General features: G+C 44.6%; 1 protein-coding gene across 2 annotated transcripts in view; it reads left to right on the top strand.

Annotated features, from left to right (window-relative positions):
* Window positions 1-2,406: 2,406 nt before the first annotated feature.
* The window catches only part of PTCHD4 (patched domain containing 4), a gene marked incomplete at both ends in the record, with an annotated part of 85,722 nt that continues 60,830 nt past the window's right edge, over window positions 2,407-27,298 (top strand). The window contains one exon of one of the 2 annotated variants that reach the window (XM_084261953.1): window positions 2,407-3,006. In XM_084261953.1, coding sequence (XP_084118079.1) covers window positions 2,407-3,006 — 600 coding nt within the window. The remainder of the gene's footprint in view (window positions 3,007-27,298) is intronic. The other variant, XM_084261954.1, reaches the window with a different exon arrangement.

Raw genomic sequence — 27,298 nt, forward strand, 5'->3', positions numbered from 1 at the left:
AGTAAAGCCCTTGCATTTAGACTTTATTCACTGGGAGCACTCAACCACCAGCATAAGTGCATCATAAAATAGACAAAGAGCTGTAATTTGTACCGATGGAGCTTAGCATTTCCTGAGGTTGTTGAGGCAGATTTCCATCACGGGCAATGCTTTAAGCTGAGCAAATAGGAGGCTGATAGGGTCTTTTCTACATAATTTCCCACCTTCAACCTCTCCTCGTTGCCTGTAAGAGCTCCAGCCCACATTTGCAAGTGCCTTCAGATCAGCAGTATCTAGGCCACTAAATAAAACCAGCCTGACTTCGAAAAGCATGATGTGCTTGCACATACCTATAAATTAAGCCAGTTTTACCCAAGCAATTGTGAATCTTAGCTGCTGATTTCAGTCAGGTAGGTTTCCGATCCAATGTCCTCAGCCTCTCTGTTGCATCCTTTGGAAGGATTTCACGTTTCAGCCCTCATGCAGGACCTCAGGCTCCCAATCTCAACCACTGTCTCTGCAACCTAACACAAAGCCCTCCAAAGCCCTCAACGATGGGCTCCTTCTCTGTATGTCTTGGTCATTCACACAGAAGTGTCTGCTTAAGGGTGTCAGCATGAAAGGGATTGCTGTGTTTTTCTCCAAAACACTGTTTATTACTAAAGGCTGAGCATAACCCACTGTTTCTCTACTTCTGGATCAGGCAGAGTCTGCTGAGAGTCTTTAGCTTCTCAGTTTCTACTCTTCCTCTTTCTGTTTCTGTAAGGGTTTGTTGTGGAAGAACCTTATGCTCTCAAGTTTCACAGTGTCCTTGGTCCCATCCCAAAACAGATCAATTTCTGTTTGACAAAACTAGCTAAAATACAGCAAGAACTCAGGGGGGGACACACATGGGGGGTTGGGTCATGGACGGACACACACGACAGGGACACACACATGGACAGGACACAACACTAAGTGGAAAAACTGCATTTTTCAGGTTTGGTTTTTTTATTAAATCTCTTAAACTTACGAGTTAAGTACAAAAGTCCTGCAAAGCAAGCCTGCCTTTTCTCCTGCCTTGCCTGCAAGGAGCTGCCAGGTCTGCTGGGGCTGGATGTCCCAAGTGGTCCTGGCTGAAGGTCCTGGAGGAGCAGAGCTTGCTGCCTGGAGAGTTGGTGGGGCAGTGATCCTGCTGCAAACGCGTGTGTTTCTCTGCTGCTGTCCCTTGGTCCGGGGAGCTGCAGATTTTTCCTTCTCTTATGTAATGGTCTGCTGGTGTCTTTGCTTGGAAACCCTCTTTTTCAGCTGGAGGATGTCAGGAACCCCGTTCTACCTCTCTTGGGTCACTGCTCAGGGAGCTGCTGACCGAGGGGGAGAGGTGCCAGGCTTTCGGGCAGAGCAGGAGGCAGCTCCCTCCCGCTCCCTCCCCCTGCCCCAAGCCCTTCTCGGAGTCACTCACCCCTCGCAGGAACACGGGGCAGCTCCGCCCGATGACCTCGGGCTGCAAAGGGGCGGGGGAGTGAAGGGGAAAGGTGGTTTTTGGGGATGGGCGCTTTGACCGGAGCGGTGCATGTTGTCGCCCTCTCCAGAGCCACAGCGCCGTTGGGGCAGAGATGGGTGCGGCGGGGCGGGGGGGAACGGACGGTGGGAGGATGGATGCAGCAGCCGTGGGACCGGGGCGGGGGACGGGGAGCAGAGCGCGGCAGCTGCAGCTGTGGGAAAGCGCTTCGCAAAGTCTCTGGGAGAAGCTATCCCTCCTCCGGCAGCCGGCAGGGAGCGGAGGAGCCCGGGGCTGCAGCCGGGCGCGGGGGAAGTGGGGGTGGGCAGCGAGGCAGGGGCACGGTGGGGTCGGGGAACGTTAAAATGCAGCATCATCCTCCCGCCCCGGCAAATTTCGTGTGCGTGTGAGCGTGTGTGTGTTTCGAAGGGATGGAGGGAGTAAAGCGAGCAGCGTTTTGCGAAGGGGGGAGTGTGGGGGGGGGGTGGTAGGTGGGAGGGCGCTACCGGCGCTCGTTGCACCGCCCCGGAGCAGCGGTGCCCACCGCGGGGCTGCGCGGAGCGGCGGCGGGCGCGGAGCGGGCACTGCAGAGCCGGCAACGCTCCCGGTGCAACGCCTGAGCCTCGCTGGAGGAAGGGGGGCAACCGGGCGGAGGGGAGGGGGGGGGGTGATGTTAGTTGGCTGGGGGTAGAGGGAGGAGAGAGGGGGGGGGGGGAAAAGGAGAGGGAAAAAAAAAAAGAAGCGAGGACCCCCCCACCCCCCCATCCTCCCTCCTCTGCCCGGTCCCTTCCACCCCCGACACACACACACGCTCACACACACACCCCCCATTGATCAATATTTGGCTGTCTTGCTGCAACTTGCTGCAGTCTTTTAAAGGAGTAGTAGAGAGAGAGGGAGAGAGAAAGGGAAACTGACAGGAAGGGGTAAGGAGCTACACATGTCACATGTGCTTTCTAAGACGGCCAGGAGCATCTGCAGGCTGGATCTGGTGGAGGATGCTGCGGCAGGTGATACACAGAGGGCTCCAGTCGTTTTTCTACAAGCTGGGCTTATTCGTGAGCAGGCATCCGGTGTTTTTCCTCACTGTGCCCGCAGTCCTGACCATCATCTTCGGCTTCAGCCTGCTCAACCGCTTCCAGCCTGACACTGACCTGGAGAGCCTGGTAGCCCCCAGCCACAGCCTGGCCAAGATCGAGAGGAGCTTAGCCAGCAGCCTTTTCTCCCTCGATCAATCTAAAAGCCAGCTGTATTCGGACTTGCACACCCCGGGGAGGTATGGCAGGGTGATTCTCCTCTCCAAACCCGGAGGCAATATTTTGCATCAGGCTGATGTGATCCTGCAGATCCACCGAGCCGTGCTGGAAATGAAGGTGAACTACAAAGGCTATAATTATACTTTTTCCCATCTGTGTGTGTTGAGAAATCAGGATAAGAAATGCGTGCTGGATGATATTATTTCAGTGCTAGAGGATCTGAGGCAGGCTGCCCTCTCCAATAAGACAACAGCCAGGGTGCAAGTGAGCTATCCCAACACTAAATTAAAGGTATGCTCTTACTGCATGCTTTTGCCAATTAAAGAGGCAGCACTTCATTTCTTGTCCTAAACAGCAAAGAGAAATATAATCATATCTCTCTCTCTATCTGTATGTGTGTGATCTGGGCTTTCCTCGGGGAGCAGCTGGAACCGGTGCCTTGCTATTGTTCTGTACGAGGAGGGAGGGTGGGGGGACTGTACGCTAACGCACCCGGAGAAGCCGGGAGTGGAGAACAGCCTCGGGACTGGGAGACCTTGCAATGCCTTGAAGGGTTAATACATCGGGGGAAAGGGACGGGAGGTCTTGGGGTGGGGTGCTGGGGGTGGTGGTGGTGGTAGGGGAGTGGTGGGTGTTGAGACCTGGGCTTTCACCATCACCTTTCCCAGCCCCACTGCTGTGGTGGGGTAATTTATCTTTAATAAGGCTTTCCTCAAATACCCAGTGCGCTCCTGTATGTCCCTGCCTCTGCGAGCAGGAGCAGCGGGAGGTTCCAGGTGTCCTGCCTTCTTTTTCTTTACCTGCATGCAAAGAAGGGGAAGGGAGGTGGATTTTTTTTCTGGGTGTGAAAATAATTAACTCTGCCGCTGATGGATGGGCTGGAGTTTTGGGATGGATCCCATCATCTAGAGGCTTCCAGCAAAGATGAAACAAGGTAAAAGGTGAAAGAAGTTTCAGTCTTTCTAATTAAAAAAACCCCAACCAAAAACAAACCCACCAAACGATTTAGCACAAATGATGCTGGGAATATTTCCCTGGCACACAAGCACCCACCCACTTTCCCTCTCATCTGGAGGAATCCAGCTCACTGGGACTAACCTGCTGTGAGTAAAATAAGGTGGAAAGTTTGCAGGTGGCTGCTGCAAGAAGTTTCTGCAAATTCCAGTCTACCTGCATGCTCCCCCAGGAATTGCACCAGGGACAGGACTTAAAGGAGTGCAACAAACTCCCAGAGCACACTAATTGCTCAGGGCTTGGGTCATAGGGAGGAGGATATGGTCCACCTTGTAAACCAAAGGCTCTTTGGGGTTGCCTGTCCCCCTTTTTTCAGAGAGACCCTCAGGGATGAGCAAGGTAGTGCTCTTGAAGGTACGGGCCAGGCACTGAAGTTACAATTTGTTTCTTACTGTTCATGTACCAAGAAAAAAAATAAAGCCAGTCCCTGTCCCCAAAAATGAAGCGGAGACACAGATTGGTTTGATTGGTCTTTTGGCTTCAGTGAAAGGACTGTATGGGACAGGTGGGATTTGGACCCGTTGTTCTGGATGGTGTGGTGTTTGCTTCGTGCAGAGTTGTAGCTGAGTTGAGTGTGGCAATGAAAAGGTGTCCTTGCTGTTGCTGGAAAGCCCTGAGTACAAGAAGCGCTCAGGAACACAAAATTATTCTGGATTAAATATCCCTGAACTAATTTCATCTTTTATTTTGCTGGGCGGGCAGTCCTGCTATTGCAGAATTAAAGGGCTTTTTCTTTCATTTTGCTTATTTTTAAAATCAAGATTTAAGCTAGCTCAGTGGACAGCACTGATAATCTGGACTAACATAATTATAAACCAGGTTTATACAGAAATAGTCGTTGTGCTCTCTCAATACGGATTAATTTTCCTGTGTAGAGAAACCTTGACTGAGGTTGTCAAAACTAGGATGGGGTCACTTGCAATGCATTTTTTTTTTTTTTTTTTTTTACTAGGAGAGTGCCTACAACTCCTCCTTATTTAAAGATTATAGCAAAACTAAAAATAACCTGGTCTGGATTAGAGATTTATTAGAATAGGTGATCGGTAGGTAATTCACAGAGAAAGTTGTTCCTAAAGCATAGATGTCTGACTCTGAGCACTGCTGAATACCAGCCCAGCACCTCCAATCCCCCAAGCAGTTGTTATGTATCATATTCTGGATGAAGGAATAAATGCTCTTAAGTACCTAGGTTTAAAGTTGGACTGAGCAGGCAGCTTCCTACCCACTTCTCAGCGAAGTGAGGTAAAGCCACCGAAATCTGTGACTGCACTTTAGAGAAGAGCTAATCGTTACAACACATTTCTGTGGATAGGAAAAGTCCCTGGTGCTTCTGAGAAGCAGAAACACACTTGGACACCATTTTTCTGTGACAATAAAAGCTCTGTTGTGAGACCATGGTCAGCCCTGAACTTGGACTGGCCTTCAGCTATAGTGTGTGCTCAGAAACTCACTTCCTCTGGTCTCTTTGGCTCCAGCTTCTGGGAATAAGTTACTATTTTGTACAGATGAATTCACAAGTTGAGACCCCTCTCTGCCTTCTCTGTTGTCCCATCCACCAAGGTACAGGGCTAGGAAGCTGTGGGCGAACATCTCTTGCTCTCTTTCAAGCTGTGGCCAAAACACTGTTTTAATCTAGGCTCCCAGGCTGTCAGCTGACCTCCCTCTCTCTGCACTTCTGAGCAAAGACTGTAGATACCCAGCTCTGTGCTGCTTGCTTTGGGGTCTCTAGACATGTTTAATCAGAAATACTTTGCTGCACACACTAGGGTAGATCAGTTTCTGGATGCTCAGTGAAGGGAACAACCCCTGTGACTGTATCTATGATTTGTTTTTTTTCTTTTTACTTGAGTCATGACATGAAAGTGTAGTTGTGGCTAAACCTCATGGGAATGCAAACAAGAGGGTGAAATCTGTCTTCCCTTATTCATGTGTACCATCATTCATCCCACTCACCGGTCCATGTCCTTGAGTACTTTCTCAGCTAACCTTTCCTGCACCGTAGGGACGCACTAGGATCTTCTAGGTTGCCTCACCTTCTCAAAGGGCACGTTGCTTGGTCAATAGTGGTAGTTTTTGCTTTGTCTTGTTCTTATAATAATGGCCTGAGATTGAACAAAAATCTTATAAGAACAATATGGTGGGTTTAAAAACCATGAAGGTGTCCCAGGTGTGTTTAGTCTGCAGATGACATGGGTCAAGTGTCAGGCTGTGCTGATTTGGGAACCACAATGACAATGTTGAGCTGTTCCAACTGTTCTCCTGCTCCAGCTGGGAGCTGCAAAAACTTCCTGTGTTTTTTCTTTCTCCTGAGTCTTGTAAGCAGCTCTCACTTTGTCCCTCTTTTTGTTGGAATCCCAATCGATTTGATTCACCTTGGTGAGCTCTGTCCCAGGTCTTTCACAGGAACTCTGTGGGAGCCATAAGCACAGGTTTCAGCGAACTGCTCTGGCTTTGACACAGCTGTTACTGGGCTGCACAATCCAAAGAAGCTCCTTGGCTTTTCCTAAGAAAATCTGGCTGTGAAGGGAAACGATTGTTTAATCATTACTTGCTGTGTTGTTGGAAGAGCTTCTAGCCTTGAATACATCTATCTTCACTGCCCCTCTCTAAGTCGGGAAGTCTTGGTCGCTCCACTCGCTGGAGGATGAGCAGAGAGATGACACATCCAGACTGCAGCTTGGTTTCAAATGCCTGGCATGGGTTTAAAATCCACTCTGTCAACACAGTGGTCATTGTGGGCTAGTTCAGTCTTCTGAAAAGGCAAGGTGAGCCAGGCTGTGTGAAACTGCCCATTCACATTGCTCTGGGGACACTCGCTATCCCACTCCGCTATTCCTATGCTATGCTGCAGTCTGCAGCCCAGCCAGAAGAGTGACTTGCCCAAGGTCATGCACATAGACAGTGGCAGAGCAGGAAAACAAAGCTGGATGTATGAAATCTTGATGAAGACTTTTGAGATACGTCCTGGAGCAAGATTGTTCATGCTTTCCCCAGCCCAGGAAAAAAAATATAAATCCTGTGCTTGGGTTTGGATTGTGCTCTAACTCCATAGACTTGGAAAGCCTTAACTAAGCATTTACCCTCAGGCATCAAACTGTTAAATTGCAAGATTTAACAAATCCCAAATAATTTTTGGCAATTAAGACCTCCAGGACAGTGCCTGGCATGGCTTGGGAGTTGGCATGGGAAAGGTCCGTTCCTGGTTGGTATATCTACTACATCCTGGAGATAACAGTGTGTATCAGTTTGGATATGTTGTGCCTCTGCCCCCGGGGTCAGAGCATGGTCTGAGGGACATTTTATTTATTGGTATAGACAGAATTATCAATTACATGGGGATGATTTCTTGTGTGCTATTGGGTATGAGGAAGGAGATTGGTTTGTGACCTTAATATGCCAACAGCCCCAGCAAATTTGCTGTCCTTATCAGGATAAAAGGAAAAAAGAAGGAAAAAAAGCACTACAAAGAATGTGAATGATTTCTGAACAGTCCTTACCCAGAGGAAAAAAACCAAAGTGTGAAAGTATTTCTTCAGGTATTGCAACGTTACTGTTTCTTTTCATGTTTATTTGCTAGTTTGTCTGAGAAAACATAATGACTTCGAACTTATCGCTCTGAGATCAGAACACCAATATGACAACTGCTGCTTAAAAGGAGCCTTTGTAAGCAGATCGGGTTTTGTAATACCATCTTCAATTAATTAAGTATCAGTCATTTATGAACAGTAAGCTAAACAGCAGCCAATAAAACAGACGTCTCTGTTACCGCATTTGTGATAAGCACATCAGCTGGATATTGAAACCTTTATTGCTTGAGTAGAAAAGTTCCTTGCATTCACTTAGCATCTTGAAACCTGTAATTGCAGACTTGCTACTGGCTGGATTCTCAATTACTCTCACACTGACAGCTGTACTTTTAAATAACCCTTGCTCTGTTCTCACTCCTGGAGCCTTTCCCACTGCTCTAAGATTAATTCCTCGTTATGTGACCCTGAGGCACTGACCACCTCCGTGGGACAGAGAGGCAATGAAACCAGAGCACACCTGCATCAGGGTAGGCATCTGCATGCCAATAATATCTACAAAATATTTACACCTTCACTAAAGTTGGTTTAAGTGTAAGGTTACTCTGACTCCAAGGACCAGATGCTTCCTCAGAGGCAGTGTGGCTCTGTACCCACTTGTGATACCACATGTCCCAGTACAAGCTTGTGGCTGGCAAAAGTTGCTAAGTCAAAGCAAAATAATAAAACACAAGCAGGGAGAGGATTAGAAGAGTTTTCATCTCAGCCTCTTGGGTCAAGACAGGATTGTGCAGGCTGAGCTTGGAGTAGCTGCTCAGTAACATGAAAAAAAGTTGATAATTATGAAGGCAACTAAGTGGCTTCTTCTGGGTCACGGGTTAGAAAAACATAAAAAGAAAAAATAGACTGTCTTGTTCTTCCAACTGTGTGTTCATACTGTCTGACAGGACGAGGAAGGGCTTTTCACCCACCTCACCTTGAGTGGTTGGTGGAGCTGTTGTCTGCAGCGAGTTAGGTGTATCCTTACTGGGAGATGTCCTTGCAGCTATCAGCTCTTGAGGATATGATTGGACAGCCTGCCTGCTCCTTGTAGGCAAGAAATGAAGCGTTTCCTTGAGTTTCTAGGAAAATTCTCCACTTCTTCTTCTGTTTAGTACATTAGGAACAGTCTCTTAGCACCACTAGAGCAGGTTTTAAGGTGACCCTCTTGCCTAAAAGGAATGCCAGGCTATGATTTCTGACTGCACCAAGGACATAAAACCAGGGTACCACGTACCAGGACAATCTGTCCCAATACAAACAGCAGAATGGCAGCAGAAACCTCCCAAAGCAAGGGTGGGGTTTGGGGATTCTTTTTTTTTGCATTGCTGTTCTTGAGTTATGAACTTCGAGTTTCTTAGTCCCTGGGGTAAATTCCACCTTCACCCCACAAGGGATGTAGACAGCAGGTTTGTTGGATGTGGAGCTCGTGCCTTCTCATCAAGCAGCTGAGAGAATTGTCGACATCAAAGGCAGCAAAGGAAATATTCTCCACTGACCTCTCAGCTGACCTTACTCAGCTGCTTCATGCCTTTCCCTCCCAGCTATTCCACTCTCCAGTTTTGTCAGCACTTGCTGGGAGACGTGGCCTTTTACGCAGTGCCAGGCCTTCTGGAGACCTGGCTGTGATGTGAATAATAATAAGGAAGGAATTGGAAGGTTGGTTGGGTAGAGAATGAAGGAAGATGCAATGGCAAACCCCTTCAGTTAATAACAACTGCTCATCACTGTGGTTCTGGGATGGAGGACAGCCATTTCCCAAGGTAGAAAGTTTGGTAGCATTTTGCCATTTTCCTACAATAGCTACTCCTTTGTGGAGAGTAAAATAGTAACAAATAAACTCCTTCACAAAATATTCAGTTAACTCCTGGCCGTGTTTTACGCTGACATAACATCTTATCTCAGCCATCCCTATGTCTTTCTGCTTTGTCTTCTGAGCCCCTTCCCTGTACTGCCTGTGTGAGCTTTTGGAGTGCTCTGAACTTCCCCATCTGAATTTACAGCAGCTGTAACAAGAATTAAACCAAATTCAGATACCTCCATGCTAGCAAGGTGAGACAATGCAGTCATTGAGGATCTGTAAAGATGTGTTATCTTCCCAGACAGAGAAAGATGCTTTAATGAAGAGATCCTTAAACCAACGTTAACTGATTAAATATATCTTCTGTGGTACGAAGGGGAGAAACTTTGTAAGGAGAAAATTAGATTAATAAATATGTCCCAAAAAGTTCTTAAATTATTTAAGATACTTTATGTCTATGTGGGTGTGTGCATTACATACAAATCTTTCTTAGTCAGTAAAAAATGATGTAGGCATGGTTGTGCTAGACATTTTGAATATAGTAACCTAAGAAGAAAACCTCTATTAAACCTTTTCAGCCATTAAGATATAAAAGAGCCCTATGCAGAGCTCGGCACAGTTGTTATTACAGAAGTCATGGTGAAAAAAACCTGCTGACTGGTTTTCCGAGAGGAGTGAATTGAGTTATTAAAATCATGATCTTGCATTTCTACAGAAAGCCTTTAACTTACGTGGACCCCGCACCCATTGCACACTCCTGGTGCAAACAGGGAGGCACACTGTGCATGGCTGGGGCCTGAGATGAAAAGCAGCTTTAAATATAGATGAAACAAAGTCCTCAACAACGTAGGGAAGCAGGTGCTGCGTGCGATGGAAAAGAGAGAGGAAGACAACGGGGGGCAGAAAGGGCAAGTTATAAAGTCTTTTGTACCTCTGTTGCTCAGTATTTTAGACCTATTCTTTGTTTTCCTACCTACTAAGGTGCAAGATGCTCATGTGGCTTATATAGATAGCAAAGAAAGTCTTGGTAGTGGGGCTTTGAAGGATCCTACAAGGGGAGAGAGCAGTGACAGAGCTCCTGAGCATCACAGAGAAGATTGCATGCTGTGGCACATGTCATTACCCTTGCCCCGGGTTCACTGGGTGTGAATTATCTTTGCTTTTCACACTTTTTTCACTTTAGGCCAGTTGTAAGCAGGAGTTTTGGGTGAAGCACTCGGAGATCTTTGATGACACTAGTGAGCATGATCCGGTGGCAGAGGGAGAATTTCCAGCTAAAAAGAATTGCTGTGGAGCCTGCTCGAGGGCAAACAGGGAGCAATTTGTTGATGCACAGCTCTGGTATGGTGAAGAGATTTTCCTGCAGCTTTATTTTATCCTTAACCCCACTCACACGTTGGTGGGTAATTCCTGCACGATGCCAGTTCTGCATGCCCAGCAGCATCTGCAAGACCTCAGACAGGTTGGTTTTTCTCCCTTGTTCTGCATTTTAGCATCAAACGTGCCCTCCCCCAGTCCACTCTTACTAGATAACTGGTCCCGCAGCTGCTGAAGGGACCACAGGATGTGAGGCCAGCCACTACTTGGCTAATATTGAAGACAAGTTTTGGTCTGATAATGATCTATAAATAAGATGGAAAAAGTCAGTCAGCACCAAAGGTGTGTGATGTTCCCTCAATACATACAATGGCAAATGTTTCAGCATCTCCCAGGATAATAAGTCTTTTAAAATGCCAATCACACAAGCCCTAAATCCTGCTTGTCTGCTCTGAGGGTGTGAGAAGGCAAAGGGCAGTCTCATCTATGTATCCCATGCTTTTGAAGGCAGTGCCATATTGCAGAGACTTCAAGTGCAGTGCAGCCTATCTACCTCGGGCATGCAATTTGGGGCTAAAGATCAAGCTCCTAATGTCCAAAACAATTAATTTCCTTGTGCAGTTGGTGGGAGACCTAGGAGATGCCGTTGAAGACTTCCACAGGGAAGCCAAAAACACCTGATGTGTGTCGTCTCACAATATATAGGGAACAGAAACATCACCTATAGGACCGGTTTAGAGGGCACCTAAAAACTGTGCCCAAGTTAGGGACCTAAACAAGACAGAAAAGTTGCCCTTCTGTAAGACAGACTCTCGCTTTTCTCACACCTCGCATGCTTGTTTCCACCAGTGTTACCCAAGTGTTGTCAGTCTGATGGGGAGGTGTTATTCTTACCACATGCACGGTGTGTTTTTGCACGTGTATCAACAGCTTCATAAAGGGTGCTACGATTCAGAAGTGGCTACGGAGTGTTGTTTTGCTGCTTCTGTGCTAAATGACTAATTTACATATGTAAAACACACATTCCTTGTGTGCTGCATGTCGGGCAGACCCACAACATTTCAGCTGAATCTTTTTCTATCAGAAGTTACAGTACTCTTGAAATCAGAAGTGTCTATGAAACAGTGTCTGACTTGTTCTTAATTTTGTCTGGGAGGAAGAAAAGAGAAGGGCAGATTCTCATAATTTCATTTTGATGTGTCCCCAGCAAAATGCTTCTTTTTTTCTTGCATTGACATAGATCTTTCAAAGTATTCTTTCAAAATTGTTTCCAAAATACTTTGCTCTCATATTATACTGTAGATTAGAAAATAAACTAGAACAAAAAAGCCCACCTACTTTCAAAGCGAATGTTTTACCTCCTTCAGTCTTTGGGGAAGGAGATTCACAGAATTGTAAGGGTTGGAAGGGACCTCCAGAGATCATCGAGTCCAAGCCCCCTGCCAAAGCAGCTCCCTAGGATAGGTGGCACAGGGAGGCGTCCAGACAGGTCTTGAATATCTCCAGAGAAGGAGACTCCACAACCCTCCTGGGCAGCCTGTCCCAGTGCTCTGTCACCTGAAATCACTCTTCTTTGAAAAACAGAGAAATGAAGTCACCACAACAGCTCTGCCCGGCCAGGACACAGCCCAGTCCCCATGGATGTGAATGTGCATCCCAACAGGGTGCTTTGGGAGACCGAGGTACTGTATTGATGGGCCAAGCGATCCTTGCTTTTAGTTTCCAGAGCAGGTTTAGTTTGTAAGACAATTTGCAGTTCATTAAGAAGAAAGATGCAGTTAGTGGTACTTCATTATGAAACACAATCTCTTGTTTGACGGGGACTGTGACTTAAATATAAATTGCCCTTTTCTTAACCATTTTTCAGGATGGTTTCTTTGAGTAGATTTTGATTCATTAACTAAATAGATTAACAAACTCAGTGCTGAGCAGACACCTCACGGAAGTATTCATGTGCGTTTTTCTCCTTAAAATCCACACTTCAGTTCTTGTTCTTCATTTCGTGTTCTTGAGTCCTGTCCTACCAAGTGAGGTTTTATTCACAAAGTATAAAATAGCCTCCAGTAGAGACCACAGCACATAAACTTTTGGGTCCAGGTGACAAACCCACTTCTCTTCAGGAGGGGCTGGCAGATGTGGTAACAAATGATCTATCAGTGGTTGGGTTTTTTGTTAACTAACATTAATTTTCCTGTCCACAACTGACTTTGTATCTACACATAAAGAAACCACTGCTCACCCCGTTGATGCACAACAGATTTATCACTGTAAATTGCATATTAAGTTGGGATACCAGTACACACAAACATTTCTGAATATTTACAAATGTCTCTCCAATCCTTTATTTCCCTAGGCTTCAAGATTAGAGCAAGTATTAGGCTTTAGGTATATGCTCAGAAATAAATTCCACAAGCTTGACAATCTCAAGAGCTCCCCTGCTTTCATTAAGGATTTCACTATTTTTCATTTCTGAGAAGAATTTAATTTTGAGGATAAAAGCATTTTTTTCTCCTAAAAGAAGAACACTTGTATCCTTAGAACTTTTCCCATCTTCTTACATCTAGGATAAGATTTTGGAGGTGGGAGAAAGAGGAGGACATCCTTAAATGGGGAAAAAAAAACCCTGTTCTATAAATGACAAATACTGTAATCGTGTATGTTCGGTGATCTTTTCATCAGAATATTCACCTCAAAGGGAAAGTTAAAGCAGGTCATTTGTCACTACTTAACAGATCTGGACAATGCTCCTTTAGGAATGATCCTCTTAATTTTTTAAAAGAAAAACCTAATTACTCTTTGAAGTAGCAAAAATGACAAGGAAAAATAAAGACCAAATATGACATTTTTTTCACTTCCTTTAGAGTAGTTGACAAAATCCAAATAAAAGTTGACCAAGATAGAGAGCAGCCCAGAATGAAACTCAAAGAATCTCTAGTGCACTCTGAAATGATAGAATCGTTTTGAAGCAGGTCTTTCCTGCAGCCTCTTCAGTGAGCCTCTGCAATGATACAGTGGACAGAAAGGACATTTCAGATGCTGCTTTGAGAAGGAGCAGTTTGGGATGTCAGGTGCTGATTTTGGTGCAGGACCACATGTTCAAGAATTCATATTGTACTGCAACTCAGATCTTCCTCCCTTTACATCGATTTTCCCATCATAAAGGAGTGCCGTGGTGCAGCTAGAGAAATTCAGTTAAAGAGCTGTTGGAGTTTTATGGGCAATCTCATGCCTCTTCCATCTAAAATCAAGAGGTCAAAGACATAAAAGGTTTATAAGGTCAGTCTAGCCCATTCTCTGGCTTGTGCAGGATTATGAGGGAATCTTAATAGAAAAATTAATTCAGATTGACTTGGATGGGAAATCAGTCATGTGGGTTGGAAACCGGCTGAAAGGTTGTAAACGAAGAATCATGATAAATGATAATGTAACAAGTTTATGGAAGGTATCTTGCAGGGTATCTGGAGAATTTGTGTTAGGTCTAGTCTCATCTAACATCTCTATTAATTATTGGGAAGTGGAATTGAATTGCACAGGAATGAAATTCACAGATAATATTAAACAAGGCGGAGCTGTCAGCAGCTGCTGAGTCAGAGAATTTACACGGACAGAGCAGGAGTGGTTAGAAACCCAAATAGAAAACAAAACAATTTTCTGAAGGTTTTCCGTTGCATTCTGATCTCCAAAGGGCAAGCAAGGGGCCCTCCCTTGAAACAGATTTCTGTAGACAGAGTTTTGCAAATGTGAGATTGGAGATGCAGTGCCTAAATTATAAGACCCAGGTCAAAGGCCAAGTTGATATCACAGTTGGGACTTTGCAACCCCCACAGAAAGGGCCCTTAGTTTTACTTCAGACTGACACCGCTTTGCAGGTAGGAGCATTTCACTACCTGGTGTTGTCCTTCACCCTTCACCTTCTTGCAACTTCTGCAGGACAAAGACTGCTCCATATGTTGAGTTTGAATGGTGCTTTAGAAGCAGTAGATGCTGTGTTAAGAAATCAGTCTTGCTAGATTGCTGCTTGGCCTCGGTCTTCTTCTTATCTTTCTAGAATGAAATCAGTCTTCTTCCGGAGTTTTGAGCTGACTGCATGGATTTTGGATGGGCCAACCTTGAAGTTGTTTTGCCATGTTGTGCATCATCTGATTGTTCCCCAGCACTTTAAATTTGAATAGCTTCATACCCCTAATGTCACAAATTGGCTCCATTGAATTTTGTCATTCATTAATTATATTCTGGTTGTGCCAGGGAAAAATTCTCCTAGCAAACAGTCTTAAAACTCAATTGGGCAGGACAGATGAAATATATTCAGCTGGATCATTTCTACTACTTTGTGTCCAGCTTGAGTGCAATTGCAGACCAAGCGCATAGGAACAGGTTGGTGATGTTTGTGAAATGGATTGTGGAGTTAGGCCATTTCTTCTCCTCCTCTTGATGAATGTCCACAGCATCAGGCCATTTGCTGCAGAGGATGGTACCTGGTCTGGTCTGCAAGGGTCAGGCTGTCACCCTGCTCTGCCACTGAGGGTCCATGATGTAGCTGTTTTGTAAATGCTCATAAAGGGGTCACCATGGAAAAACCCGCTCCAAAGAGGGGATACTTTCTTCTAATTTGAGCCCATGTATGTTTGGCATCTGATCTGAGCTGGGAACAGAGTGCAATCAGAGGAGGAAAGGTTGAGCCTCCAGAAGTAATGCATTTCATTTTCTCTAAACATCTACATTAGGCAGGGGTGAATTCACCCTTCAGAGACATCATGGTCCAGAGAAGGAAAGTTCAGATTATACATTTACCTTTCAGCTGGTTAAAATTTGGTGAGCTGAATCTCATTGTACTTGCATTTTAACTAAAAAAAAATTAAAAAAAAATTAAAATTTGAAATTTTCATAAACACAGGAATATGATAATTTTATGATCTTTTAGCAAAGCTTTATGTCAGGTGCTGCATGACGTAGGGTATAAACTGCATTTGCTCTGACATGAGAAAAAACTTCCCAAGATAATTTCACAGGGAGAAATCAAGGCTTCTTCTCAAGCCCATCACAGCTTTGTCTCACACCAAATCTCTGACAGGGTTTTAAAAAAACTCCTTCCAGAAATTATTATTAGGTAGTTGCAAGAGAACTAAAATGCATTAATCTGAATAAGGAATTCGTTTCCACTGAAGGAAATGGAATTAAACACCATCCTCCTGCAAAATAGATTGCAGGATATTGGCAGTTCATTGCAGCAGGGAGACTGAGATTTTGCAGCGTAGTCAGAAGACAAATGATGAGGTTCTATCACCTGGAAATGCTTTACCATCTCTATGCTCTTTGGCTTACATTATCAGAATTTTTCCCAAAATATTTATTGGTTTGAAATCCAAAGGTGGCTACATACAAGATCCCACTGTCTGGAGCACTTTGATTTTAAAATTAAAAGTCCATTCCTTTCTGTTCTGCCCAAACCGAAACCTTTCCAAATGGGTTATAGGTATATAAATTGAAAAATCACTTTGCACTCTGGGGGACTTTGAAAAGCCTTTTTTTTTCCCCCTCCCAAACAGATGATATATTAAAGTAACTGTAAAACAACTATTTTGAGAAAAATGTTTTGATGTCTTGCAGGGAGATGTCTCAGATAAGTTGAAAAGGGGGTGGTTATTATTCTTACTATTATTATTATTATTTTATTACTACTTACAGTGAATATGCTACATTTCTTCAGAAGTGCTTAAACACAGTAACTAAATATTCATCTTACTTGCTATCTGGAACTGGTTTTTAACAATGGTACTACATTAGCATATAAATCTAGGAACACATATAACCTGACTTTGAGCACTTAATGAAGGTACTTAAATTAGGGTTTGGAACATTGTAGGCTTTAAGAGGACTAAAAACCCTAAGAATGATATTCAGTCCATTTAAGGTAAAAATTGCTCTCTGGAGGTGCCCCATTTTTCTCTTCTTGAGCAGCCAGCCTGGTAGTGCTGGTATTTCTAACCTGGAAGGTTTGGTTTGAAGGCCTGACACAGGGCCGCAGAGTCTAAATTGTGACTTTTGATGTTTTGAGTCCTGTTCTGGCTGAAGAGGCACATCCAAATCAGAAACTCTGCTTGAAGTTAATAGCTACTGTATACTCACACAAAGGGACAAATGCTCAGCTGTGAAATACAGGCACCTTGAGGATGAAGCTATTCAGGTGTTGCAGAGCTGACACCACCACCAGACTACGGGGTCTGAGCACAGGAATTAAAGAAACCCTGAGCCAGCTGGCAGCAAAGAGGGAATCAAATCTTTTTTCATTTAAATTTTTACCTTCCCATTGAGTTTTCATAAACCTGGATTAGTTCTCCAATCCAGTTCACCACATGCCACATGAACTGTTCTTCCCAGACTTGACAGGGAGGAGGTACAGGCTCAGCAAGGAGAGAGGACCCCTCGTTTGGCACAACATTTCCAGTTCATACTGTGAAATACAGTGACAAAGAGATGGGAAGATCTTTGGAGCATGGCTAGCTTCTCCAGCTGTGTGTTAGCAGAGCACCTTGCACAGCACCAAGTCTTGGGCCATGCCAGATCCTCACTGGTGACCAGAGGTTACGAGACCTCAGCATCTGCTGTGCCTTGAGAGAGTCCTCCCAGGCCTCAGCAGCACAAAGGCTGCGTCAAGATGAATTACTCCCAGCATGCAGATCTTGATCAGCAGCAGTCGTTCGCAGCCCCTGCAATTTCTAGGTGAAGGTTATGGGCTGATATAAAATTTTCAGGTTGTTGCACATTGTTGTTTACCACTTGTTTATCATTGCCAATGTGCTCTGTGCTGTCTGAGAGGATGAGACACCCTCTCTCATGGAGTATGGCTGAAAAAATTAGAAAAAGCTGCCACTCATAACGTCAGCCAACTTCCAATGGGAGTGCTCTCCAGGGATGGAAGGCAACAGGAAGCCCAAAGTGGACATGATACCATGAACTTTACATTTTTGACTGTAATAAGAATTAACAAAAAAATAATGTTATAGAATCTCACATGACTGCACCTTTCTCCCTATGGGCTACTGAGAACGTAAATGAAATCTGTAAGGTTTATCACGAAGGGCACACATTGCAAGGTGATCTTGAGACAGATTTTATGAATATAAAAGCTACCTGCTGATGATCATATGCAGGCATGAAAATTCTCTTTGCACACACAATGGGAAGATCCAGAACCCCATCATCAGTCATATTTTGATGCATAAATATAGGCCTACTTAAATGTCCCATTCCCACCCCATCTTTCTGGTCCAGTGTTATGGAAAAAAAAATAGAAAAGGAAAAACATCTGAAACTAGACATTTTTTTGGCTCTGTCCAGCTAACAAATGGCCAAACTCATTAAACCAGTGTGTGCTAGAGAGAAGGGAGGGATGCTTCAGGGTAGAGAAATTGCTTCAGGATGCCAAACTTGAGATTAAAAAAAAAAAAGAGGAAAAACTGATTAATTATCTCCTAAAAAGAAGTATTTTTCAACTGCAAGTCTACAGTGCCTTGTGGTATCTGCTTTGCACAGTATCTTATTGAGAACCACAGGAGTGGAATCTCCTGATAGGACTTAGGTGAGAGGACAGCAGTGCCTTGTGTTCAAAGGCTGGGCTTAGCTAAACCTGCAAACTGCTTAGCTGGAAATCAGCCTCAAAACCATGCTAGCCCCCAAAATCTTGCCACATCAAGCTTGGCTGTGTCTGATTCTCAGTTATTTCTTTTCTTCTTGCCTCTGATAAAACATTATTGCAGCATTTCAGTACTTTGGCTGCTGGTCCCCAGAGAAACCAGGAAGAGCAGAGACAAGAGAAAATTAAAGAGATGTTTGCCAACATAAAACATAATTTAAAAAGGAAAAAAAGCACTCTTTTCTCTGTCATTATTGAAACTTAAGATTGCAAGAGCTTAAATGGTTCCCACGGATCTTTTCTACCCCTCACTTTTTATTCTCTTCTGTTTATTTTTTAACATTGCCTTTAGATGGAGTAATAAAGCCAGGAAAATCCAATTCCTTTTGCTTCCTGGCAGGTTTTCTTCTATTTCTTGTGTGTATTGGACTTCAAGTGGCGGAGAGAAAACAATTACAAAAGGTACACAGTGGGATGCACACAAAGCAAGAGGGTCTACAAACATGTCAGTGGAAATGCATGACCCCTTTTTAGGATTTCCTTTTAGGGACAATTACTAGGTCCCATTCTTATTCCCTCAAAACCCTTCAGCTTGGGCATATGAAGTGCGTGGTGAAGTTTTACAAACAGTTTTGTGCCTTTTTGCTTTGGCTGATAAGGAAAGGTGACAGAAAAAAAAGGAGATTTTCTTGATTTTTAGTCTTTTCTGCTGTCTTTTATTAATTTGTTTTTAGCTTTAGGAATTAGGTTCTTGTTTAGCCTATACCTCCATGGACTTCAAGAAAGCTTTAAAATTAGAAGTTCATAAGAGACAGAAAGCATTCTGGTGGAACACTGTCGTGTTTACTCCCACTCAGAGAAAGCAATGACCCTCTTCAGATAACAAAATTCTCCTGGATTTTACCAGGGCACAATATAGTTTTACTTCATTAATCTTACTTACTTTTATTGCCAATTTCGTTCAAATCCCAGCAGTTGAGAGGGTGATTTCTTTGTTAAAAAATGAACAGTTGCATTATTTCTCCTTGTTCCCAGTAGCTCATCTCACTTTTTTGTTTGTTGAAGAGATAGAAAATCCATAATATCTGCAAGTCTTTCAGACACGTTCTGGAAGACCCAGTCTTGGTGTGTCATGCTTTGGAAATACAGAGAGACTGAAAACTGGGCTAGGTGGATCATTGGCCTGCACTGAAAGAGCATCCCTTGTATTCTTACAGTCTTTTTAATTTTCTTTCTTTCCTTTGAACATTTTTAACTGAGGTTGAGCTATGGATGAATTCACAGAGTATACTTTAATATAAAGTATCCATGCTATGGCTTCCTAGATTTTGCCAAGTATGAGAGATGGTAAAAGTGTTCACACATGTTTACATACATGAGCGTGTTAACTCCAAACACTGGTATTTTCAGGGAATCGTAAAATATTACAGTCATTTGGGTTGGAAGGGACCTGTAAAGGTGATCTAGTTCCAATCCCCTGCCAATGTGAAGGGATTTCCTTCACTAGACCAGGGTGCCCAAAGCCCCATCCAAGCTGGCCTTAAACACTTCCAGTGATGGGATATCCATAAATTCTCTGGGCAGCCTGTTCCAGTGCCTCACCACCCTCATAAGGAACAACTTCTTCCTGATATCTAGTTTAAATCTACCCCATTACCTCATGTCCTGTCAGTTGCTGCTCTTGAAAACAGACCATCTCCAACTTTCCTCTAGTCCCTTTAGGTACTGGAAGGCTGCTGTAAGGTCTCTCCAGAGCCATCTCTTCTCCAGGCTGAACAAGCCCAACTCTCTCAGCCTGTTCCAGACCTCTGACCATCTTCATGGCCTTCTCTGGACTCACTCCAGCAGTTCCATGTCTGTCTTGCACTGGAGACCCCAGAGCTGGACTCAGTACTTCAAATGGGGTCTTTCGAGAGCAGAGTAGTAGAGAGGGAGAATCCTCTCCTTTGCCCAGCTGGACACACTTCTGATGCAGTGCAGGACATGGTTAGCTTTCTGGGCTGCAAATGCACATTGCTGCTTCACATTTTGCTTCTCATCCACTAACACCACCAAGTCCTTCTTCTCAGGGCTGCTCTCAGCCCATTCGCCTCCCAGCCTGTAGTTGTGCTTTGGATTGTGCTGACCCATGTGCAGGACCTTGCACTTGGTCTTGTTGAAAACTTCATGTAGTTTGCATGGGCCCACCTGTTAAGGCCATCAAGGTCCCTCTGGATGGCATCCCATCCTTCCAGCAAGTTGGCTGCACTTCACAGCTTGATGTCATTGGGAAACTTGCTAAGGGTGCACTCAATCCCACTATCCAATGCCTCCAACAAAGATGTTGAATTAAGCTGGTCCCAGTACCAACTACTGAGGAACATCACTTGTCATTGGAGAATGCTGTCCTTTGGGGCACTTCTGTCTCTGAAGTGATTAATTTCTAAGTTTCTCCTTGGAACAAAGAAAATCCTTTTGCACAAACATTAACTGTGTTAGGAAGACAAACAGCTGTTTTCAATTGGACCTGGGTATTCTTCATGGTTTAGCATCTGGCACAGGCATAGATGTTGTCTCAATATGCATATGTGGGGGACCACAACTTTACAGTGCAATGCAGGAGCTTAGATCTTTAAAAACCATGTGGCACCTCCTCACAAATGTCTGTCATAAAGCAGGATATGAATATGTAAAGAATAAGAATGCTGTTGTGCCTTGTGATGTGAAGAATGGAGGTCCTGGGGTAGAAAAACAGTTTTTGAGGAAATTCGCACACCTTAGTGCAAAGCTGGTTAGCTGAATCAACCTGCTGTGCTCTGAGCTGGCAAGCAAACAGTGGAGGTAGGGGAATGCAGCCAAAATTCTCCAGTAATCAGGGCATGGTCCTATGTACAGTGAGAGGAAGCCACTGACCTGTAAACCAAGTCCCCGATTCTTTCCAAACCAGACAGAGCTGCAGTTATTCATGCCACCCTTTCCTTCTTGCTCCACTACTCAGCCTTCCATGTCAACCTGTTATAGACTATTGGGGAGACCCCCAAAGCTGGGGATGGGGTCTGAATCCTCCCGCACTGCATAGGTCCCTACACACAGGTCTGGGGCAGCACAGTATGGCTGTGCAGAGCTTCAAAGCAGATAGACACTAGCAGGAAAAAATAACACATGTGTAACCCAGCCTGAAGTGTGACTTTTGGGCTGGAAATGCTTGAAATTTCCTATTCTATGGAGGTGAATGATTGGATTAGAGTAGCTTCACCCAGCCCTGAGTTATTGATGCTTTGCTTCATGCTACCATGTAGTCTGGGTCCTTGTGGGGAGGTGGGAAAGAGGGAGGCTGGAGAGGGATGGGAAGGTGGTGAGAACTGAAGCAGGGACTGCAGTGCAGGGCTGTGATTGTCTGCTGCCGCTGGCATAGCAGCACAGGGCACAGGAGACACAGCTGAGCTGTGCCCTTTGCAGAAGGATGTCAAAGCAACTTTGCTCCCACCTGTCCTCTGTCCTTTTCTGGGTGGTCAGTGTGCAACAAGTACTGCTGCTTCATTAGCCTTCATCTGTGTTGTCTTCTTTCTGTCTCCCTCCACAATTTCTCTCTTTAGGGCACCCCACTCTGTAGCCTCACTTTTATTTTACAGTCACAACGAACACCCCTTGTCCTGCATCACTGACCACTTTCTTGCTACATAATTGTCCCCAAAGAGCTTTGTTAGCACTTGCCACTTGCTTAGTTTGTCTACAGCCGTCCCTCAGACAGGAACTTGTTCAGGGATGGGAAATGCTGCTGGTCTGTGTTGATTATTTTTAACATCATTCTTCATCCTGGGAAATTTAGGGACTAGATGCAGCCTGAGGTTTTGTTCCATGATAGCAGGGAAACTCCACTGGCAGGGACAGGCGATGAAAAGCAGAGAGCTGAGCCCAAGGTGACTGCCTTGGGGGCTTTTGATCCTGTACAGGGCAGAGCACAAACTCAAAGGACAATATAACGCAGGGAGCGTGGCTCTGTACCTGCCCGGGTAAATTTACACAGCCAGGCTTACTGATAATTGGAGCGGTCCTGTTCCTCCTGTGGGAGGGAAACTGATGTCACCAACAGCAAGTTTTGCTCCAAAAGCTTCATCTCCTGTCATCTCACAAGTCCCCAGGCCACTGGGCACCCAAAGCCATGTGTGCTCTTCACACATGGGTCCATCTCATAGGGCTGGGGTGCAACTGCCCATTCACTGACTGAACTGTCAGTGCCAAAGCTATTTCACTGTGCCTGGGATCCTGCTCCTGGTGGAATAGAGAAGAAGGAAGATTGGCTAACTGTGATCCAAAATTACCTCCTTGTGGTCCTCTTTGTGCTGTCTGTAACTCCCTATCTTCAAGCAGCACCCTTCTCCATGTGGCAAAGTTGCATAGTCACAGCCAATGTGGGTATTACTTAACAGCTTCAAGGACACCACTGTGTCCTAGGGTGCATGGGTGCAGTTTAGGGCAACCAGGGACAAAGTTGTGCTGAGAGTGAACTAGGGAGTGAATATATCCTTCTTTTCCCAGAAAAACTGGGATGCGATCTGATATGGACTGAATGGAATTCTGACCTTCACAGAATCACAGAATCACTAGATTGGAAAAGACCTTTGAGATCATTGAGTCCAACCATACCAGTCCTGTACTAAACCATATCCCTGAGCAACTCATTTACCCATCTTTTAAATACATCTGGGGTCAGTGACTCCAACCCCTCCCTGGGCAGCCTGTTCCAATGCCTCATAACCCTTTCAGTGAAGAATTTTTTCCTAATGTCTATCCGAACCTGCCCTGGTGCAGCTTGAGGCCATTCCCCCTTGTCCTATCAACTGTCCCTTGGGTGAAGAGACCAACACCCACCTCTCCACACCCTCCTTTCAGGTAATTGTAGGCGGTTGTAGAGAGGTGGGTGTTGGTCTTTTCCTTGAGAGGATGTAAAGGTATGTTCTGGGTGCACATCTTCACTTAAAATCACTTTTTTGATCCTTGTTTTACCCTGGGAGGGGGCTCAAGGCTTGTGCTTGTTAATGTGCAGGACATGCCTGTGATGAGGCCAAAATCAGCCAGGGATGACAAGGCAGGCCAGTTAGTGTTGTGTTTGCATCTGCCACAGAGGGTGAGTTAATATCCCCCAACTTTTTTGCCTGATAATAGCCAAGATTGCCTTAAGTAATCTTGTGCCTCTGCTGTAAACAGAGGCAGTCAACTGCAGAGGCAAGTCTGTTTTTTACGTGTACCTTAGGATGGGGCAGATAATCCTTGGATGTGGCCGACTTTTCTGAATGAGATTAAAACAAACTTGCTTGACTAACCGGTGAGCTTAACCTTATCATTGCCAGACAGCTGGAAAGAGCTGAATCTCTTGTTACTGCAGCAGAGACATACAGGATTATTTCCTGGCTACTTTTCATGGCCACTTTGATGCATTTTATTTTTGAGCGAACAGACCACACGGTCCATTGCTGTGTTCCTTTTCCCAGCCAGACAAGGTGCAGTATTACTGGGAATGCGTTGCCCTCAGGACTGGTTTACCTTGGAATCTCTCTCCATCACTGAGCTGTACAGAATAGTGGCACAAGGAAAAGCACAGCAAGCAATCTGGTGGGTGTGCAAGAGCACCTGCACAGCTCTGAGGGCAGGAAAACTGCTGTGGTGACGTAAATCAGCATTATGTGAGATTGTGTGAAGGGAGTGCTTCAGGAGTTGTTGGTAATTGGTGGCAGCACAGTAGGGATCAATTGGTGTAAGGTCTCCATGGGTAACTATTTGGGGACAAGTCAAGAGAAATCATTTAGCTGGGAAGAAAGGAGTTCCCTCCAAGGTTTTACAGTGGGATAGAGGAAAGTAGGAGCAAGCAAATATGTTAAACACTAAATAATGTCTCAAGGAAAGGGGATTTTTATTCTATATTTTGCCTTGAAAACTTTAGGTGAACTAAAGCAACTGACTTTATCCTAACCTCTGTGGACTTTAGTGCAATACCCTCTATGACTTATGCTTGGTACAGTAAAAATGTCCTTATCACAGGGTGAAATAAGTGCATCGATCTTGTTCGGATGTTTATCATATAATATATTTTGACAGACATCCTCGGTTTCCCTCTGATGAACATTTTAAAGCTTTTAAGATAAAATAGTGTTTAACTAGGAGTGCATTTGTAGAATGTAACTTGATAATTACCCATCACTATGGTCGATAAGAAGTAGCAGTTAAGGAAAAATAACAATAAATAAATTTGCTGGCGAAGGTTCTGCAGATGTATTTGAATGAGGACTATCTGGCAGCATGGTACAAGGGCTCCTTTCCTCCTTGCCAGGGATCTGAAATAAATAACTTTTAAACCTCTCACCAACCCTAACCTCCACCGAGCAGGGTACTGGGAAGGCAGGAGCTATGCCATGTAAAAAATTCCTTGCGCATCTGTTTTTCCACCAAGAGTGGAGGAAACGAAAAAAGGTCACAGATAATTCAGCTCTGGGCAAGCCAAACATTCCCTTGCCATTTGCACATCTTTTTAGGCTATTAGTGGTCTGAGCATCCTTTACAGACTAGCCTGGGTTTATTCTGCATCTATCCAACCATTAATGACTTTCACTGCTGAATGGACAAGGAGTTTGAATTTTCAACCATGTGCAAAGCCAGGTCTGCAGAAATATAGGTGGCAAAATCAATCATTCTCGAGGAAAAGGTGGTTGATGTTGTCTGTCATCTCTTGCTCCTCTGAGAGTCCTTGGTTCTCGTCCTCCTTCCTTTCAGAGTGTAAAGCTACCAAATGGCTTTGGGTTATATAGAAAAAGAGAAGAGAATAAAAAAAAAATCCTAATTTAATAGTATCCATCAAAGAAAAGATTTCTGCTTGTCTTCTGTTTAAGATCAAATATCACATGCCCCAGCAAGCAATCTAAATTTCATGCCATTTTTAAAGATGCTCAGATCTGGAGACAATTAGCTGCCATCAGAAAAGATCGTGGCCCTTTTTGTCCTCTGGGAGAACAGACACCATAAAGTTTTCACTAGAAATTAAAAAAAAAAAGAAAAGAAAAAGAAAGAGAGACACACAGACATAGCCTGGGAATCTGAAATTCAGGCTCCAGCCATGCTAGTGACCTTGTTAAGACAGTTATCATCTTGCGTTGTAGGTCCTCTGGAGACAGATGGGTGTAAAATGGGTGTAAAATGGTGTACAACTAGTAAGTATTATTTTTTTGAGTTTGCTTCTCTGTGTGTAAGATCAGAGATTAGCAATGTATGTAGATAAAACATGCAAGGGATCTGTAGTTTGAAACACAAAAGTACTGTTTTGAAATTAAAAATTCCATCTTCTAGGCATATAACAGAAAGGACATGCCAATTACAAGAGGAAGTGTTTATTTCATTGAAGAAGTAGGCAGAATGAGGGATCTTGCTTGTACAAGTCACTGTGGCCTCATTTCATTTCCCAAATCTGAAGGTTAGCCCGGGACCTTAGCATGTCTTTCTATCACCAAGGTGGTCTTGGAGGACAACAGAGAACTTGGGATGGTGAATAACTCCCCTGAAGTGTCCATAAGACACCAAGAGGTGTTTAGGACCCTTCCTTGGAAGTCTCAAAGGAATGCTGAAAGTCATGTTGGCAGCTGGATCTTCATTTGCTCAAACTTCAGTCTCCATAGGTAAAATGGGATGAAAAGAAAAGCTTTTCCCAAGTTTCTGTCTTCCTGGCTGAGGAATTGTAACCATTGATGGGACAGCCCTGCCTAGCACAGCAGGACCTTTATCTCACTTGCAGCTTTTGGCAAAGCTGTATTAGAAAAGGATCCAATTTTCCCTAATGCTGCGGTGGCAGGTTCACGCGTGCAGGCTATAAAAGCAGCAAAGGCAATCCCCTTGGTTAGCTAGGACTCAATCTGCCCCTGGAAGGAAGGGGATGGACAAAATGACCTCTGAGCAATTCAGCATCTGTGATTTCCCCGATTCCATCTGAAAGCTTGCTCTCTGTTTTGCTGACATACGAGCTGGCTGCCCTACTGTTACACCGGTGTAACAAATAGCCGTTATCTCCTGTTTCGTGGGAGATACGGGCAGAAGGTGATTTATTCCTGCCTTCTCTGTTGCCTTTTATTTGAAATGTTGCCGTTGTTCAGTGCACCTTCCTCAGAGGAAGGCAGATGGTCATCGCAAAGTTTCCCGTAACCTTGCCGTGCGCGCTGCAGAGTGAATCAATGAAACCTGAATTACAGCCCGTTGTCTGAGTCCGGAGCTGTGCTGCTAAAGTATCCTGCAGTGGTTGAAAACGTTTGAATGTCAACACTGCATATATACCCAGGAAATACGGCATTTCTCCCTGAAATCTCAAAGTAGTGGCCAAGGGGACTTTTAACTGCAAGGTTGCATCCGACGTGAGCAGGGACTGCATTGCTCAAGCCTTAATTACCAGCTTGGAAATGTACCTTTTGCAAGTGTGTGAGTGTTAGGTGTGACCCCTCCTTAGAAAATAAGGGAAATAATGAATGAAAACCAGGATTTGAGCCTGCAGGGCAAGAGATGGGGAGGGTTTTTTGGAGTCCAAACAGCACCAATTGCCCCTCTGTGATAGTTGTCTCTGCTTAGATGACATTTGCAATGAGGCTTCAGGTGATTTGAGGAGCTCTGGCATTCGACTGCAAATCACCTTTCGTGTCAGCTCATGCCAGGATACCTCGCCAGAAGCCATCATTTCAATGGGAAATAACAACTGGGAATAGGGGGAAAATGAACTTCTGAAAAGCACTTTGTCACGTTCCCTGGGCTGTGGCAGGCAAATGCTGAAAACAGTGGGAGCTCCTGCCATGAAGGCAGGAATAGGCAGGAATTTCTCAGTGGGAGGATTACGTCCTTCTACATACCAGAGACAAGGCAAGGTGAGTAGTATATAAAACATTTTCAGCACTGTCTGTCATTTTTTGGTATTTATTTGCTTTATGAGCAGAAATCCCAGAAGACATCTACGTTTCATAAAGCCTGGTACCTCACTTCATTGATTTTTTTTCCTTAGGTTGGGAATCATTACAGCAAGCAGGGCTGGCAATTTCAGATAATGACCTGTGTGCAGCACAAGTATTCTAGAAATGGTTAACGTTATACATAATATGTGTTAAAAGTGTCTCCTCCTAATGCTGCTGGCCTTTTACAGATGGCTGCTTGTGTGTAAGTGTGTTTGTGTGTGTGTAGGGCCAAGCATCTCCCAGATTCAGGCTGTCAGCCAGCTCATTCTCATAGTGCATCCAGGCAGAGTGTTATATCATG

The sequence above is a fragment of the Gallinula chloropus genome (genome assembly GCF_964237585.1).
Source record: "Gallinula chloropus genome assembly, chromosome: 3".
Classification (NCBI taxonomy): domain Eukaryota; kingdom Metazoa; phylum Chordata; class Aves; order Gruiformes; family Rallidae; genus Gallinula; species Gallinula chloropus.